Genomic DNA, 12,831 nt, shown 5'->3' on the forward strand with positions numbered 1-12,831 from the left:
ATTAGCAGCCTGCTTGTCAGCTCCTGAAAAGAGGCATCTGCTTGGTTATTGTGTGAAACTGGACAAAACAGGCATTTGGTCTGATCCAGCAGGACTTTTCTTGTGATTACTTAAAATGCAGCTGCAATTCAAAGAAGCGGCTGAAAGAACTGGAATTTTTCAGCCTAGAAAAGAAGGGATTCAGGAAGCATTGTACTGAGCAGGTATTGTACCAAATGAAAAAAAAATCACTGGTGGATTTTTATTTTTATTTAAATCAGTTAATAGCCACCTGTTATTTACTCTTTCAAGTGAATTTGGCAATGCACACAAAGAGAATGTTGAGATCAGTTCTCAGAAATGAGAGACTGCATGCAGTTTGACAGTGAATAATCAGGTGTGAGCGTTTCCATGCAGTCCATCTTGAAACGAATGCCCTAGTCTTGGAAGAGCATTGTTTTCGGACTGCAGTAGTCACCTTTTCAGTAATAGAGGTCACCGAGGATGCATGACCTCAATGATCTTCCTACACTGCTATCTGCCTATTGAAGATCAGGTCAAAATCAAGGTCTTTATAGCCTTTTTAAAAAGGAGGCCAAGCTGCTTAAAAGGAATGTCTTGCACTGAAGTCATGACCTACCACATTAGGACTATTCTTTAGAAACTATGGAACTGTCAACTACATAACAGAAATCTGAAAGAACAAAGCAGCATGAGGCAATATTGACTGCTTATTCAACACAAGTTGTCATAGTTTTATACATCATCGCTGCCACACCTGAGAAAGTCCATTTCGTAAATTTGCCCTTTACATCAAATCAAATTCTCTTCGTACCAATTTTCATTTCAGCCATTTTGACAATGCAAGATACAGCACGGGTCGTTTCATTTCAAAGATCTGGAAAAGGCAGAGGAAAAAGCGGCAACCAAAGTGATGAGAGTTCGGGGCATTCCTGCCCCAAGAACAATGCAAGTTCATAATGCAGTGTCATTCCAGGCATTCAAGGGAAATCTGCAGTCAGATTTGCAGTTACTACAAAAAAAGGTGTGAGGGGAGTAGGAAAAGCTGCCATGAAAACAATTCACCACTTCCAAAAATAACTTTAAATATCCCTCCCCCCCAAAAAGTGTGCATTTTTGGGGGGGAGGGGGCTGAATGCTCTTACCACAGAAATTGCTCTAGCCTAGTCTATCTCCTTTTCTCTTAATCATCAATGCACAATGCTGTTTTACAATGTTTCATCAATCCTTCTATGGGTGATTGCATCAGTATTTTTTTTTTGTGCATGTTCCCCTGCATGCATGATTAAAACACTGCACCAAATCTGATGATAAGACATGACAACTTGAGTAAAGCACCACCCCAAAGAACTTTGATCAGGAAGAATGAGGTGAAGCTTAAGCAAATAAAAAAGATTTAAAAATGCATGCATCAACTCTAGAATTAATTTTAGAAATTCTCCTGGTTAAACCAGCATTCAAGAGAAGCAGAGCAAACAACAGGGAGATGAAAGGCATCAAATGTTCCTAAAGTACATCCCATTTCTTTCATTCCCAAAATGCCTAATTGTGGCAGAAATGAACATACATATTTATAAAAGAAATCTCTCTCTCTCTCTCTCTCTCTCTCTCTCTCTCTCTCTCTCTCTCTCTCTCTCTCTCTCTCTCGTGTGTGTGTGTGTGTGTGTGAACAACCCTGGACCCAAGCTACAATGTAAAGTGAAAAACAGTCCACAGCTCTACTCATTGGATCAGATTATTCTCCTATGTGTGTACACAGAGCATCTTTATATTGAGTTCTTTAAGTTCAAATCAGCTATTGGAAATAGCTGAATTATTGACATGAGAAATTTGCAATGAAGTAAGAATTTATTCAAAGTATTCATAATCCAATAAATTACATAATCTGAGCAAAATCATTCCTGTTGTGCCCCAAAGATGTGATGGTCAGAAGCAATGAATACACTGAGACAGGTCCTGAGGACTACCTGGGTCAAAAAATGGCAGTCTCACCCAACCAAGAAGGCTGATTGGCTCCCTCCCTGCAAACCACAGGAAGCCAGGTCTTCTCTGACATTATACTGGGAGCACAATTGCACTGGAAACTTAAGCCCTGCATGACTCCTACTTCAATTTGGGCAAATTCCCTCCTTTGGGGGAACTTTGTCAGCAAATATAAATAAATTTAACTGCCACCTTTTTTCTGCAAAGAATTATACGTGCCAGAAAGCAAGAATTAGTCATTTGAAGCACTGCACTACGCAAATCCAAATGTGGAAAGTTATGCAGTTCATTTGAAGAACAAGATGTACTAATAGCAAAATCCATATGCATAACAATTAAAAGATATGCAATTAAGCTGTTTTGTATCCCACTGCCTCTTTATAATTAGAGTTCATGCTTCAGAGTACACAGGGGAAAAAACAATAAAAACGAAAATGATTAAGTCAATTAATGGGCACACAAACAGGATTACTTGCAAAGAACGTGAGTTTGCAACTCTGTGTAGAAAGTGTATATTTTCCAGCCACAAACTGAACATATATTTAAAATCTAATTAATGTCAGCAAATCATTTTTGAGCATTTCCATGGCAAGAAAAATTAAAACCCTTTGATTGTCTTTCTTTCTTACTGCCCTATTAAACAGATTCTCTTACTATGCAAGCACAATTCCATTACATCTAAACCTGTTTACAAATTCCATCCAATACACCTATATATAAACACTTGTTTGACAGCGACAGATGCAATTCCTATGGCATTCATTTTAGATAAACAGAAATTGTGACAGCAATCCCTTGGGCTCTGTTGGAGTGTTTGTAGCTTTGCTCTGACAGCCATCAGACTTCATTAATTTCCGACACACATAATCTATTCAAACCAATTTTCCTTCAGTAAAAAAAATGTATGGCATCATCATATCCTGCCTGGTATAGCGATTCCATCTTCTCCTGGCTTGGTGGGAAAAGAGCCTCGTAGAGTCTTGAGAAGTTCTCTAAGGCCAAACCAAGAAAAAGACCATTTCTTTTGTCTGTGCTAGTTTTCCTTTGAGGTAACATATCATTAACTATAGTAAGTTTTCTTGAAGAGTGGTATCCAACACTTACTGTTTTATTATCATTTATCTGGTCCTTCTTCCAAGTAGCTCAAGTCATGGCAAATGGGCTTTATCACATATTTCCCTCTAAAAGTAAAGTGGGTGGCCATAGTAAAGCATGGCAGTTAAATCAGGCCATCCAGAAAGATGGAGATGGTTTCAACTTTAAGGATTGTATACTACGGATGCTGGTTATCATTAAAAAATAATAATAACCCAGCAACCCTAAAATTAGACGACCAAGGGCTGTGAATTTACAACTGCCCTTATCCAACCATAGAAGCTTGGAAGCACTTATGGACACACCATTATGGCCATGTTCATGGAAGGGCATATGTTCTGCCACTGCCTCCCACATCCCTCTAGTCACTTCCAGCTAAGAGGCTAAGAGGCTAAGAGGGACTAAGAGGCTGTATACCTCCCAGTGAGGGAGATTCAGCTAACTCTCTCTCCTCCTGTTCTGCCTCTTGTTGTTGTTCGCCTCCCGAGTCTGTCCAACTCCCATCTTCCGAACTGTGACCAGGTCAGTACTACTCTCCTGCTCAAGTGGAGCTCCAGGATCCTGGTTCTGAGCAGGGAGAGAGAGGGGCTCCCCCCACTCCTCCTCAGAGTAGTACTACCCAGCCTGATCCCTGACAATGAGTGATCACCAAAGCAGAACAGTCTCATTTGCCTGCTCATGAATGAATCGATCAGTATCCCCCAGCAAGTGTCATGACTGTAAACGAATCTCGACCTGAATTTCTAACCTTCGGGGGCCCATGGGAAGATTTGTAATGTTTTTGTAATGTTTAAGAGCATGCCATGAGAACAATAACCTCTGGTTGGTTCTTACACCCCTCTCCCTGGCCACTTCCCCTTCCTTCAGTCCCACCCCCACCTTGCAACACACAATTTGCTTGACCATGGAATCTTGGTAAAAGCTGGGTCTGGTGGATTAAAATGGATCCTCTTAAATTTGCATGAATTTAGAAAGAGTTCCCTACCATCAAATCAAAGCTTACACTGGTACACAGTACAAGAAAATGTCACAGGTTTGCTTCTTGTCAGCACCAAAAAAACCCACACTGATCTTCATATATCATGATTTTTTACACAGGAGGACAACAAAACTATCAAGAAATCATGGAATACAAATGTGGACACAGAGGTGAACTATAACCTGATGACTGTTTTCAGGAGGTCCTATGTAAAAATTCTCATTTATAATGGTCCATGTCTCACATTCATGTTTTTACACTATGGCACTGGTAGAAAGCACCAGTTCTACACTTATTAAAGTAATGTCAATGGGGGCAAGATGTGATTTGTGATTTGAGGATGGATGAGCAGGTGAAATCTGTGCAAAAAGATGCAATTTCAAAAACGAAGACAAAAAACCAACCCACACATTTTAATTGATTTAATCTCTCTCTCTCTCTCTCTCTCTCTCTCTCTCTCTCTCTCTCTCTTTTCTCTCTCTCTCTCTCTCTCTCTCATCTATCTGGTATTCCATTCTCTTGACTGGTGGGGTCATTCTTTCCTCTTCCTTCCTCCCCGCAGTCACACCATTTCCCTTCCTACAGCATCTCAGATTGCCCCCTCCCCCACTCTCTGCTGTCAATTTAGCAGCTCAGGTCCCAGTCTGAGCCTTGAAAAGCACACTGAGTTGAAACAGGAAGTAGGAAACATAATCATTCTTCTGAGTGTCTCTTTCAGCTCTATGTAGCCTACTTTTCAAATGGGGGATCAAAAAAATCCTAACCATCCTTGCCACCTAATAACAAAAGGAGCAGTGAGGTGGGCAGGGACTCTGAAGATTAGTAGCATCATAGGTACCATGCTGGCAAACCTTCATTATAATATAACTAGACTCTTAGGTTTTTTAATTGTCACTGTTATTTCTAATCAGAACAGTCTGTTCCTAATAAGAGAAAGTCGGCCCTTAATCACTGGTGTTGTTCTGAGTGAGTGCAACGTCTTGGCTTCAAATTAACATCAAATTTGTAATGCCATGAACATACAGAGTGCAAATATAGCAACAATATTTCAAAGATGAAGACATTGTTTTCTGCCCAAACTCTTGATCTTTTTGGATCCAGCTCGTGGCTTTAGGTACCGTTTGGATTTTTGGACTTCAATTCTATGTATATAGACAGTTCAGAACACCACACGCCAAGTCATGACCAAGTTTCCTCCAATTTGCTAAAGCCTTGCATCTTCCTTGTGCCAGCATTAGAGTGACTGAAGGGGCTTCCAGATGGAAGTTCATGGTAGAATCAGTACTGCCTCAAGTATGCAAGCTTTTTTTGTATACAAATCTAATAAATAAAACAATAATAATAAGGTAGAACTGGTATTGCCTCTTGTTTTTTGCAGTGACAACACCACAACATCAAAATGCCAGCATAAACATTTAAAAACATGCAGATTTCCCTTATTGCAGAAAAGTCAGTGTTGGGGTGTTAGCTCATTAGCACATTGTCTTTGTACAGTGATGTTTCCGGTGGGTGGTGTTTCATACTACACTCCTACTTCCACCCAAATTCCCTGCAGCCATTTTGTTTCTTGTAGCCCAAACAATACAAACATGTCTATTTCTACCAATGGCAACTTGCTAAGGCATGCTCTAATTTCAGAAATCCAGTTAGAAGGAGCTGTGCTCTTAAGAGCTTCACATAGTAGAAGTGAGGGATTACCTAACACACCAATCAAAATACATGCATTGGGCTCAAAGAATATTTTGAAACAGAGGTCTTGTGAAGACCCATCCATCCCTCTTATGCAAACCTTAATCATATATATATATATATATATATATATCTGTCTCAAGGCAAATCTTTAAAAAATGTAGTATAAACACTGACAACTGGGAAACACTGGCCTGCAAGCACTACAGTTGGAGAACAGCCTTTACCAAAGGTGTCATGGGCTTTGAAGACACTCGATCTCAGGACGCAAGGGAGAAATGTGCTAAGAGGAAGGCACACTTGGCAAGTCCACACCGTGATCAACTCCTGCCTGGAAACCAATGTCCCCACTGTGGAAGGACATGTGGATCCAGAATTGGCCTCCACAGTCACTTACAGACCCATTGTTAAAACCGTGTTTATGCATAGCTGCCAAGTTATCCCTTTTTAAAAGGGATTTTCCCTTATGCTGAATAGGCTTCCTCGCGAGAAAAGGGAAAACTTGGCAGCTATGGTTTATGGAAGACAATCTTACTCAGCTACAAGTGATTGCAGAAGAAGAAGAAGAAGAAGAAGATATCACTCTTGCACAATATCTGTGTTTAAAGAAAATGTGAAAGAAAAAAATGGGAATAATTGAAATAGATATTCCATGCTGTTCCTCTCCCCCACCAGAAAAAGCACAGCATGATAACTGAGAATGATAACATTCGTTATTGCACATTTCCAGGATCTTCTAAAGAAATGTGCATCTCCAGGCAGAGAAATACCTGCACACATGCCAGGAACAAAACAATAAAGCAGAGGGGCAGGGGGGAGGGAACCATCCAGATAGATTCCACCAACCTCTGTCTCATTATTCTACCTGTGTTTGTCTTCTGTTGGTCTATCATCCAAGTGCATGCCATGGCAGTCAACCATTTATTTGAAATTGCATGAATCTGCTGTTACTAAACTTCAAAAATTTCCCTTTGGAGATGCTAATCAGATACAAGATTTTGCTGCACTTCCAAATGAACCTTTTTTTGTGAAGAACGCCTTGCTTCTTTACCCTACTTTCTCTTCTCCATTCTCTCAACGCCCTTCTTAAGGTGCCCCTGAAAGTGTTTATTACCTCTTGAGTGCTGCAAGCTGTGTGAATGATTCACTGGAAGCCATCAGAGCGTAACAAGGGCTTTTTATGATTTGGTTGCCAACAGTGCCAATAAAGCATAATGAGTTTAGCAAGATAACCGACTTCCTAGGCGGCCAAAAATTAGAACTGACAGACAGGTCCAAATCCAGAGGTCGGAGCCCAGAGATGGTGGCCATATTTATATTTATTTTATTGCTATTATGACTTTAAAGTTCAATAGATAGCCTTAAGTGGAGCAGTATATAAGCAAGACAGGCAACAGTCTATCCCACACACATCACAGTAAGCTAAGCTGAGTGGCAGAATCTCCTACATCAGAATTGCTTAACAACTCCCCAATGCCTCTTCTCTTTGTTCACAATCTGTGGCTTCTTGACGTCCATGTGATCAAGGACAAAACTTCCAGAGCGGAAAGAGAAAAGAGTCCTCCTGCAGGTTTAAAGATCCAAAGCTGCAGGAGGAGAAGTTTCAAAAGTCTTCAGGAAGGGATAGTGAGCATTAATGGGCCAGCTGAAGCTAGGCAAGATGACCCCCCAAGAAGGGGAAAGCAGCCTGGGGTGTTTCAAAACTCCCTATCTGTGGCTGCAACAGTAGCACGGATAGATAAACCCTCCATTTAAGATGCTCTCTCATCCACCCCAGAAATAACATTTACTCTGCTTTCTCTTGCTGCACCAGACCCTCAAACGTACTCCTTAATAATTCATAGGCTATTGGATTTTGAGACATTATTTCTCGTAATCCACACACATATATTACAAGCAGGAGCGATATTGTGAAATAGGGTGTAGTTAAAATCCACTTAAAAGAGGCACATGAAGCATGAAGACTAAGCTTAATGGAATATACACCTGCAAGTAAATTCAGGTATCTAAATCTATGTAACTATGCTGCGCTCATTCATTTTAAAGGGCCCGGTGTTGCTTCATCAACCACACAAAGTATAAGCGGATGGGTAAATGAATAAAGGACTGTCTTTCTCATCCGCTAAACCATCATTCAGCAGAACATTCCAGCCTTGCAGAGGACCATTGCGACAAAATCCCACTTTAAAAATACCATTCGTATCTGAAGATTAGCAGGGCAGGTTAGCTACAGTGGTGTCAAAAGTTATGCTGTATCTAAAGGGGCATTTCTTCTGATTAAGTAGTCTATATACTTTTCCTAACTAAATCAGGAGGAAGAACATACCCTCCAATGATTCTAGATTCAGGTAGGTAGCCGTGTTGGTCTGACGCATATAAGGGTCTGGTGACTTCTGTTTCAATGTATCTGAAGAAGTGTGCATGCACACAAAAGCATTTACCCAGAACCAATTTAGTTGGTCTCTAAGGTGCTACTGGACAATTTTTTTAATACCCTCCAACATTTGTCCAGTGATAATAGGAGCATCCTATTCCATTCCCTTCAGCATTTGTCCAGCAAAAATAGGGGCACCTGGGGCTTTTTTTCCAGTGGGAAATCGACAGAACTCAGTTCTGGCACCTCTCAGGTAGGTGCCGTTGCCATTCTAAGAGAAAGAGGGAGACGTTCGTAGTGAGTTCCAGCACCTCTTTTTCTAGAAAAATAGCAGTGAGGACATCCTATTGCATGCCCTCCAACATTTCTTTGATGAAAATAGGGACGTCCAACGAGCTGGATGAACATTGTGATGCATATAGATGTCTCTTCTTTCTTGGAATGGTTATCAAGGCATGTCTTGGCCTTTTGTTAGCATTTTGTTCTGACATAAGAACCTGTTCTTTTACACACTTACCGGTAAAAAAAATCACAGGGGGAATCATTATTTTTAAAGGGATAAAATAGGGCCAATTGTGAGCATTGCAGAAGCATTAGATCATGTGGGTCTTACTTTAAACAGGTCAGCAGTCCTTCTTGAAGCAACGTAGTTACTCAACTGAACTGAATGATGAGTTCTCAGGACACAGTTAATAAAAAACCAAACACATAGCCCCTGGAGACAGTCGTAAATTTCCATTTATAGACGTGATCTGCAGCTCTCCTACCTTAACAAGATCCTCCCTGGAGGCAAAATTTGAAAGCAAATGATTTTTTTTCCATTTTTAGCACTAGTGACTGATACAAAGAGCCGATTTTCTGCTATCTCATGAGCATTAGGAGGAAGAATTGAATCAATGCAGCCCCTACAGAAAAATAGAATGATAAACATTAGTCAGCCTTAATAATTAAACGCCATCTAAATAATTTAGGAAGGATGGAAAGCGCTGTTTCTCCACAGTTATTACAAGACGCCATCCACACAGAATCCTCGCAGCAGCATTTCTCTGGAGCTTTACATGAAACCAAATTTAAGGCGATATCTGTAAAAAGAAAGGCGTACCTAAGTTTTGTCATAGCTTGGTGTTAGTAAAGTATAGTTTTCTAGGATCTGCAATTTCATAGGTATTTTTGGCACACTCCTGAAAAAGTCGCCGCCGTCCCCGCCACAAAAAAGTCATGTACAATGCTATTTTTCTATTTTAATATTCATTTCTTACAAACCCTATAAAACATATTTCTGAAATAAAAACATTTTGTGCCATAATAAGCATGATAAGCTAGTTGAGTGGGAAAGATTAGGCAGTTTTTGTATTTGTTTTTATTACCATTGAATCCACATTTCTTAGACCTATCATGATCAAATTAATCTAAAAACACACACAATTTCATTTCTGCTTACCTACAAATCACTACCTTTGTTTTAATAAAATGTTTAGTGACACCTGAAATTTTAGTCAGCCAAAAGACCATGTACTGAATGGGAAACTCTTATCAGATCCTTCACAAGCAAAGAACATCATTGAATAGACTGAAAGAATCATGCAGATTTAAATCACAGAAAGCTGTGGGTGACAATTTTCAGTTATTTTTAATGCCACAGACTAGGAGTTGTAATTTACTAAGATGAATGCTCATTAGAATGCAAAAACAGCTTAAACAGCTGCAGGTAGCATATGGGCAATACCCACAGCAGTGGGAATTTAAGAGAAAATTAGTTAAACAGCAGTGATTTCCCTCCACTTGCAAAAGCCTTTGAAAGGGTGTGACCAAGGGTACTGCCAATGGCCTGGGGAAAATATGATACAGAGAACCAAGGGTGGTAGTGTGTTTTTTAGATCAAATGGCAGGTTCAACAGATGACTCCTGATCAGATATAAACTGCTGTTGGGCTTCAGTGAGAACTAGCAGCAGTAGCATTGAGATAACTGAAAGGGGAAGAGAAGAAACTTCATTGTACTGCAGTTTAAAGAAAATGGCATTTGCATAGCTGCCAAGTTTTCCCTTTTCTCGCGAGGAAGCCTATTCAGCATCAGGGAAAATCCCTTTTAAAAAAAGGGATAACTTGGCAGCTATGCATTTGCCTTGAACTGCAGAGTCACAAAAAATTGTTAGCATGTACTACAAGCAGCACGTTACATAGATTCACTGACTTGCTGTTTTTTAAAAAATAAAAAATACACTTCTAATTATAGATGCTGTCTTTAGCAGTTCTGATTTCTGAAGCAGATACTGAAGTTCCGCTAGTGCAGATAATTATCATGAACCCACTTCATGTCAAATTCATTCAGATTCTGTTGCAGGGGTTGGTGGATTGTTAGGGTAGATTTACACTGAAAAGACGCATTATCAGGATGTGAATCGAAATGTTCCTTTAGATGTGCGTCCCATTGAGCTTATCAGGCAGAGTCCACGCTGGCATGCCTAAACCCAATTTCCCGCAGTTCCTTAAGGGAGAGATCTACACAAGAGGCAGCTTGTTAAGCAGCTTTACTACTGAGAATTTGAGCGAGGAGGAAAATGTCTGCCCTTACTCTAACCGTTGTGTGGCGGTCAATGGAACACTACAGTGTGCAAGCGAGCAGTTGGATGACTGGCTAGCTACGATCACTGGTGTCATTCATACAGTAGCCGGTGGATTGCTCTCCATCATCTCGATCATTTTGCAGGACCAGCTGTGGGCTCACACCAGAGCAGCAGTGTGGCAGCTTAGGCTCTAAAGATGTGGTTGGACTACATCTCCCATCAGACCCAAGAAGAACCACAATCCAACAATATCGGATGGGCCACAGGCTCTCCACCCCTGCTGGCTTCCAAGTATTTGCGAAGTTGTGGGGCAGAAAATGAGAAGAATCTGCAGAAACGAAGTGAGAGGTTTTGCACATTCCTACTTCTAATCTTCCTGGCTTCTATGAGTACCTTGACACCACTGTGAAGATCTGTGATCCACCCTGAGATCTTTCGAACACACACACACACACACACACACACACACACACACACACACTAGCTGGCCCTGCCACTGCCACGCGTTGCTGTGGCTCAGACTGTTAAATGGAGGCTCAGAGTCCCCCTTCAGACTCCCCTCACCTTCAGAGTCCCCCTATTTTACGCGTGTTCTGTTTACACAGGCGTAACGCTGTGATCCCCCCACTCTGTGCCGACCCATGACGTATCACGCCCCCTTCTCTCCCCCCAGTTCATCCCTGTGAGTGGTCCCACCGTGTCCTGACCTATCCCATCCCCTCCTCCCCCAAACCCCCACCCAGGTGAGTCAGTACCTCCATTCGGCCTAGTGTGTAAAGGCTTCAGCCTAGTATGTAAACGGGAGCCAAGGTGCTTTTGAGAGAGAAGGTTTTATAGGTGCAGTACCAGTGTAGCCGCCACTAGAGGGCGCTGGTTTGCAACCTAGTTCTTTTCCCAGCATGCATTTTCGTCTGAGGGGTTTGTTTTGAAACACGGGTTTTGGGGGTTTTACCTGCCACAGGTGTGACATCTGTCTTAGCAAACTTTATAAGAGCCTTCGGACATTAGCTTGGGACGTTGTGTCAAAATTTGAAGGTAATCGGTGAAGTGGTTTTGGAGAAAATTAGATACTAACCCACTTGCCCAGTTTACATTTACATTTGTATATATAGATATATAGGTGGGTCATAGATAGCTTTGCTTTCTTAGTTATCTCTAGCTACCAATTAAGGAAACTGAAAACGACAAATCATTAATTACCAGGAATAAGCAATTACAATTACTAATTACTAAGAATGTTTTTATTATTTTTACAGACAGATTGTGCCTGCACTAGCTATGTCAGCCTATTTTGCCTTTGACACAAAATTAAACATGCTAAAAGGGGGTGGGGGGAGAGAGAGAGAGAGAGAGACTGTCATTTGTAACTACATGTCCGATCGTCACAAATACTTACTGGTACTACAAAGTAACAGAGCAAGAATTAGAAAAATAATTTTATAGGTCAAAAAAAAATATTCACCATCACTGCCCATTTCCCCACATATAATCTTGCCACACACAATATGGGGAAAAGGGTGACAGTAAAAGATAAGAGTATGTTTCATAAATCTATTACTGCTCCAAAATGTTGAATATGGAATATGATAGCAATATGTCGCTGCACTATAGCTGCACAAGATACTGGTCATATTATTATGATTTCAGTTGATAGCATCCCAAATGAGTAGATTAAAGCTATCTTTTAAAGATTTGCATGTTCTTTTTCAATTACCTCTATATTTTCTGGCACCGTTAAAAGAACAGTGGCAGTTGCAGATCCTGAAGAAGCTCCTGCAAAGGCCTTCACAACATCCAGTACTGTAATTTCTTCCCATGCCTGGGAAGAGCAAATGCTGCCCCCAAGTGGTATATCTCTGGAAACCCACAAGCTGCAAAGAACAAGTTGAGGTGATTCATTTTCGCTCTGAAAAGAAAGTTTAGAAAGGATTGTGAAAGATTTTTCAACCCCCCCCAAAAAAGAATTTTCCACTCTGATGTGTGACATAAGGCTTAGAATCACCAGGACATTTTTAATCTTTAAAAGATACAATTAAGTTCAGCTTCCAAAAATAATTGGAGACTTGCATTAATACCTTTGAGACTCTTGTCAGAGGTGCTTTGAAATACAATTTAACAAAGTGTTACATTTTTTCCAGCTTCTCTA

General features: G+C 40.7%; 1 protein-coding gene across 1 annotated transcript; it reads right to left on the minus strand.

The window, feature by feature from the left end:
- Positions 1 to 2,036: 2,036 nt before the first annotated feature.
- On the minus strand, positions 2,037 to 12,584 carry PNPLA4 (patatin like domain 4, phospholipase and triacylglycerol lipase). The gene is given in 8 exon segments (XM_088668691.1): positions 2,037 to 2,881; positions 2,884 to 3,025; positions 4,316 to 4,416; positions 8,888 to 8,935; positions 8,938 to 9,025; positions 9,240 to 9,301; positions 12,400 to 12,483; positions 12,486 to 12,584. Coding segments are annotated over 8 exon segments (654 nt in total). The 3' UTR covers positions 2,037 to 2,851.
- Between the last annotated feature and the right edge of the window lie 247 nt (positions 12,585 to 12,831).

Source organism: Zootoca vivipara, chromosome 4, assembly GCF_965207765.1.
Source record: "Zootoca vivipara chromosome 4, rZooViv2.hap1.1, whole genome shotgun sequence".
Lineage (NCBI taxonomy): Eukaryota > Metazoa > Chordata > Lepidosauria > Squamata > Lacertidae > Zootoca > Zootoca vivipara.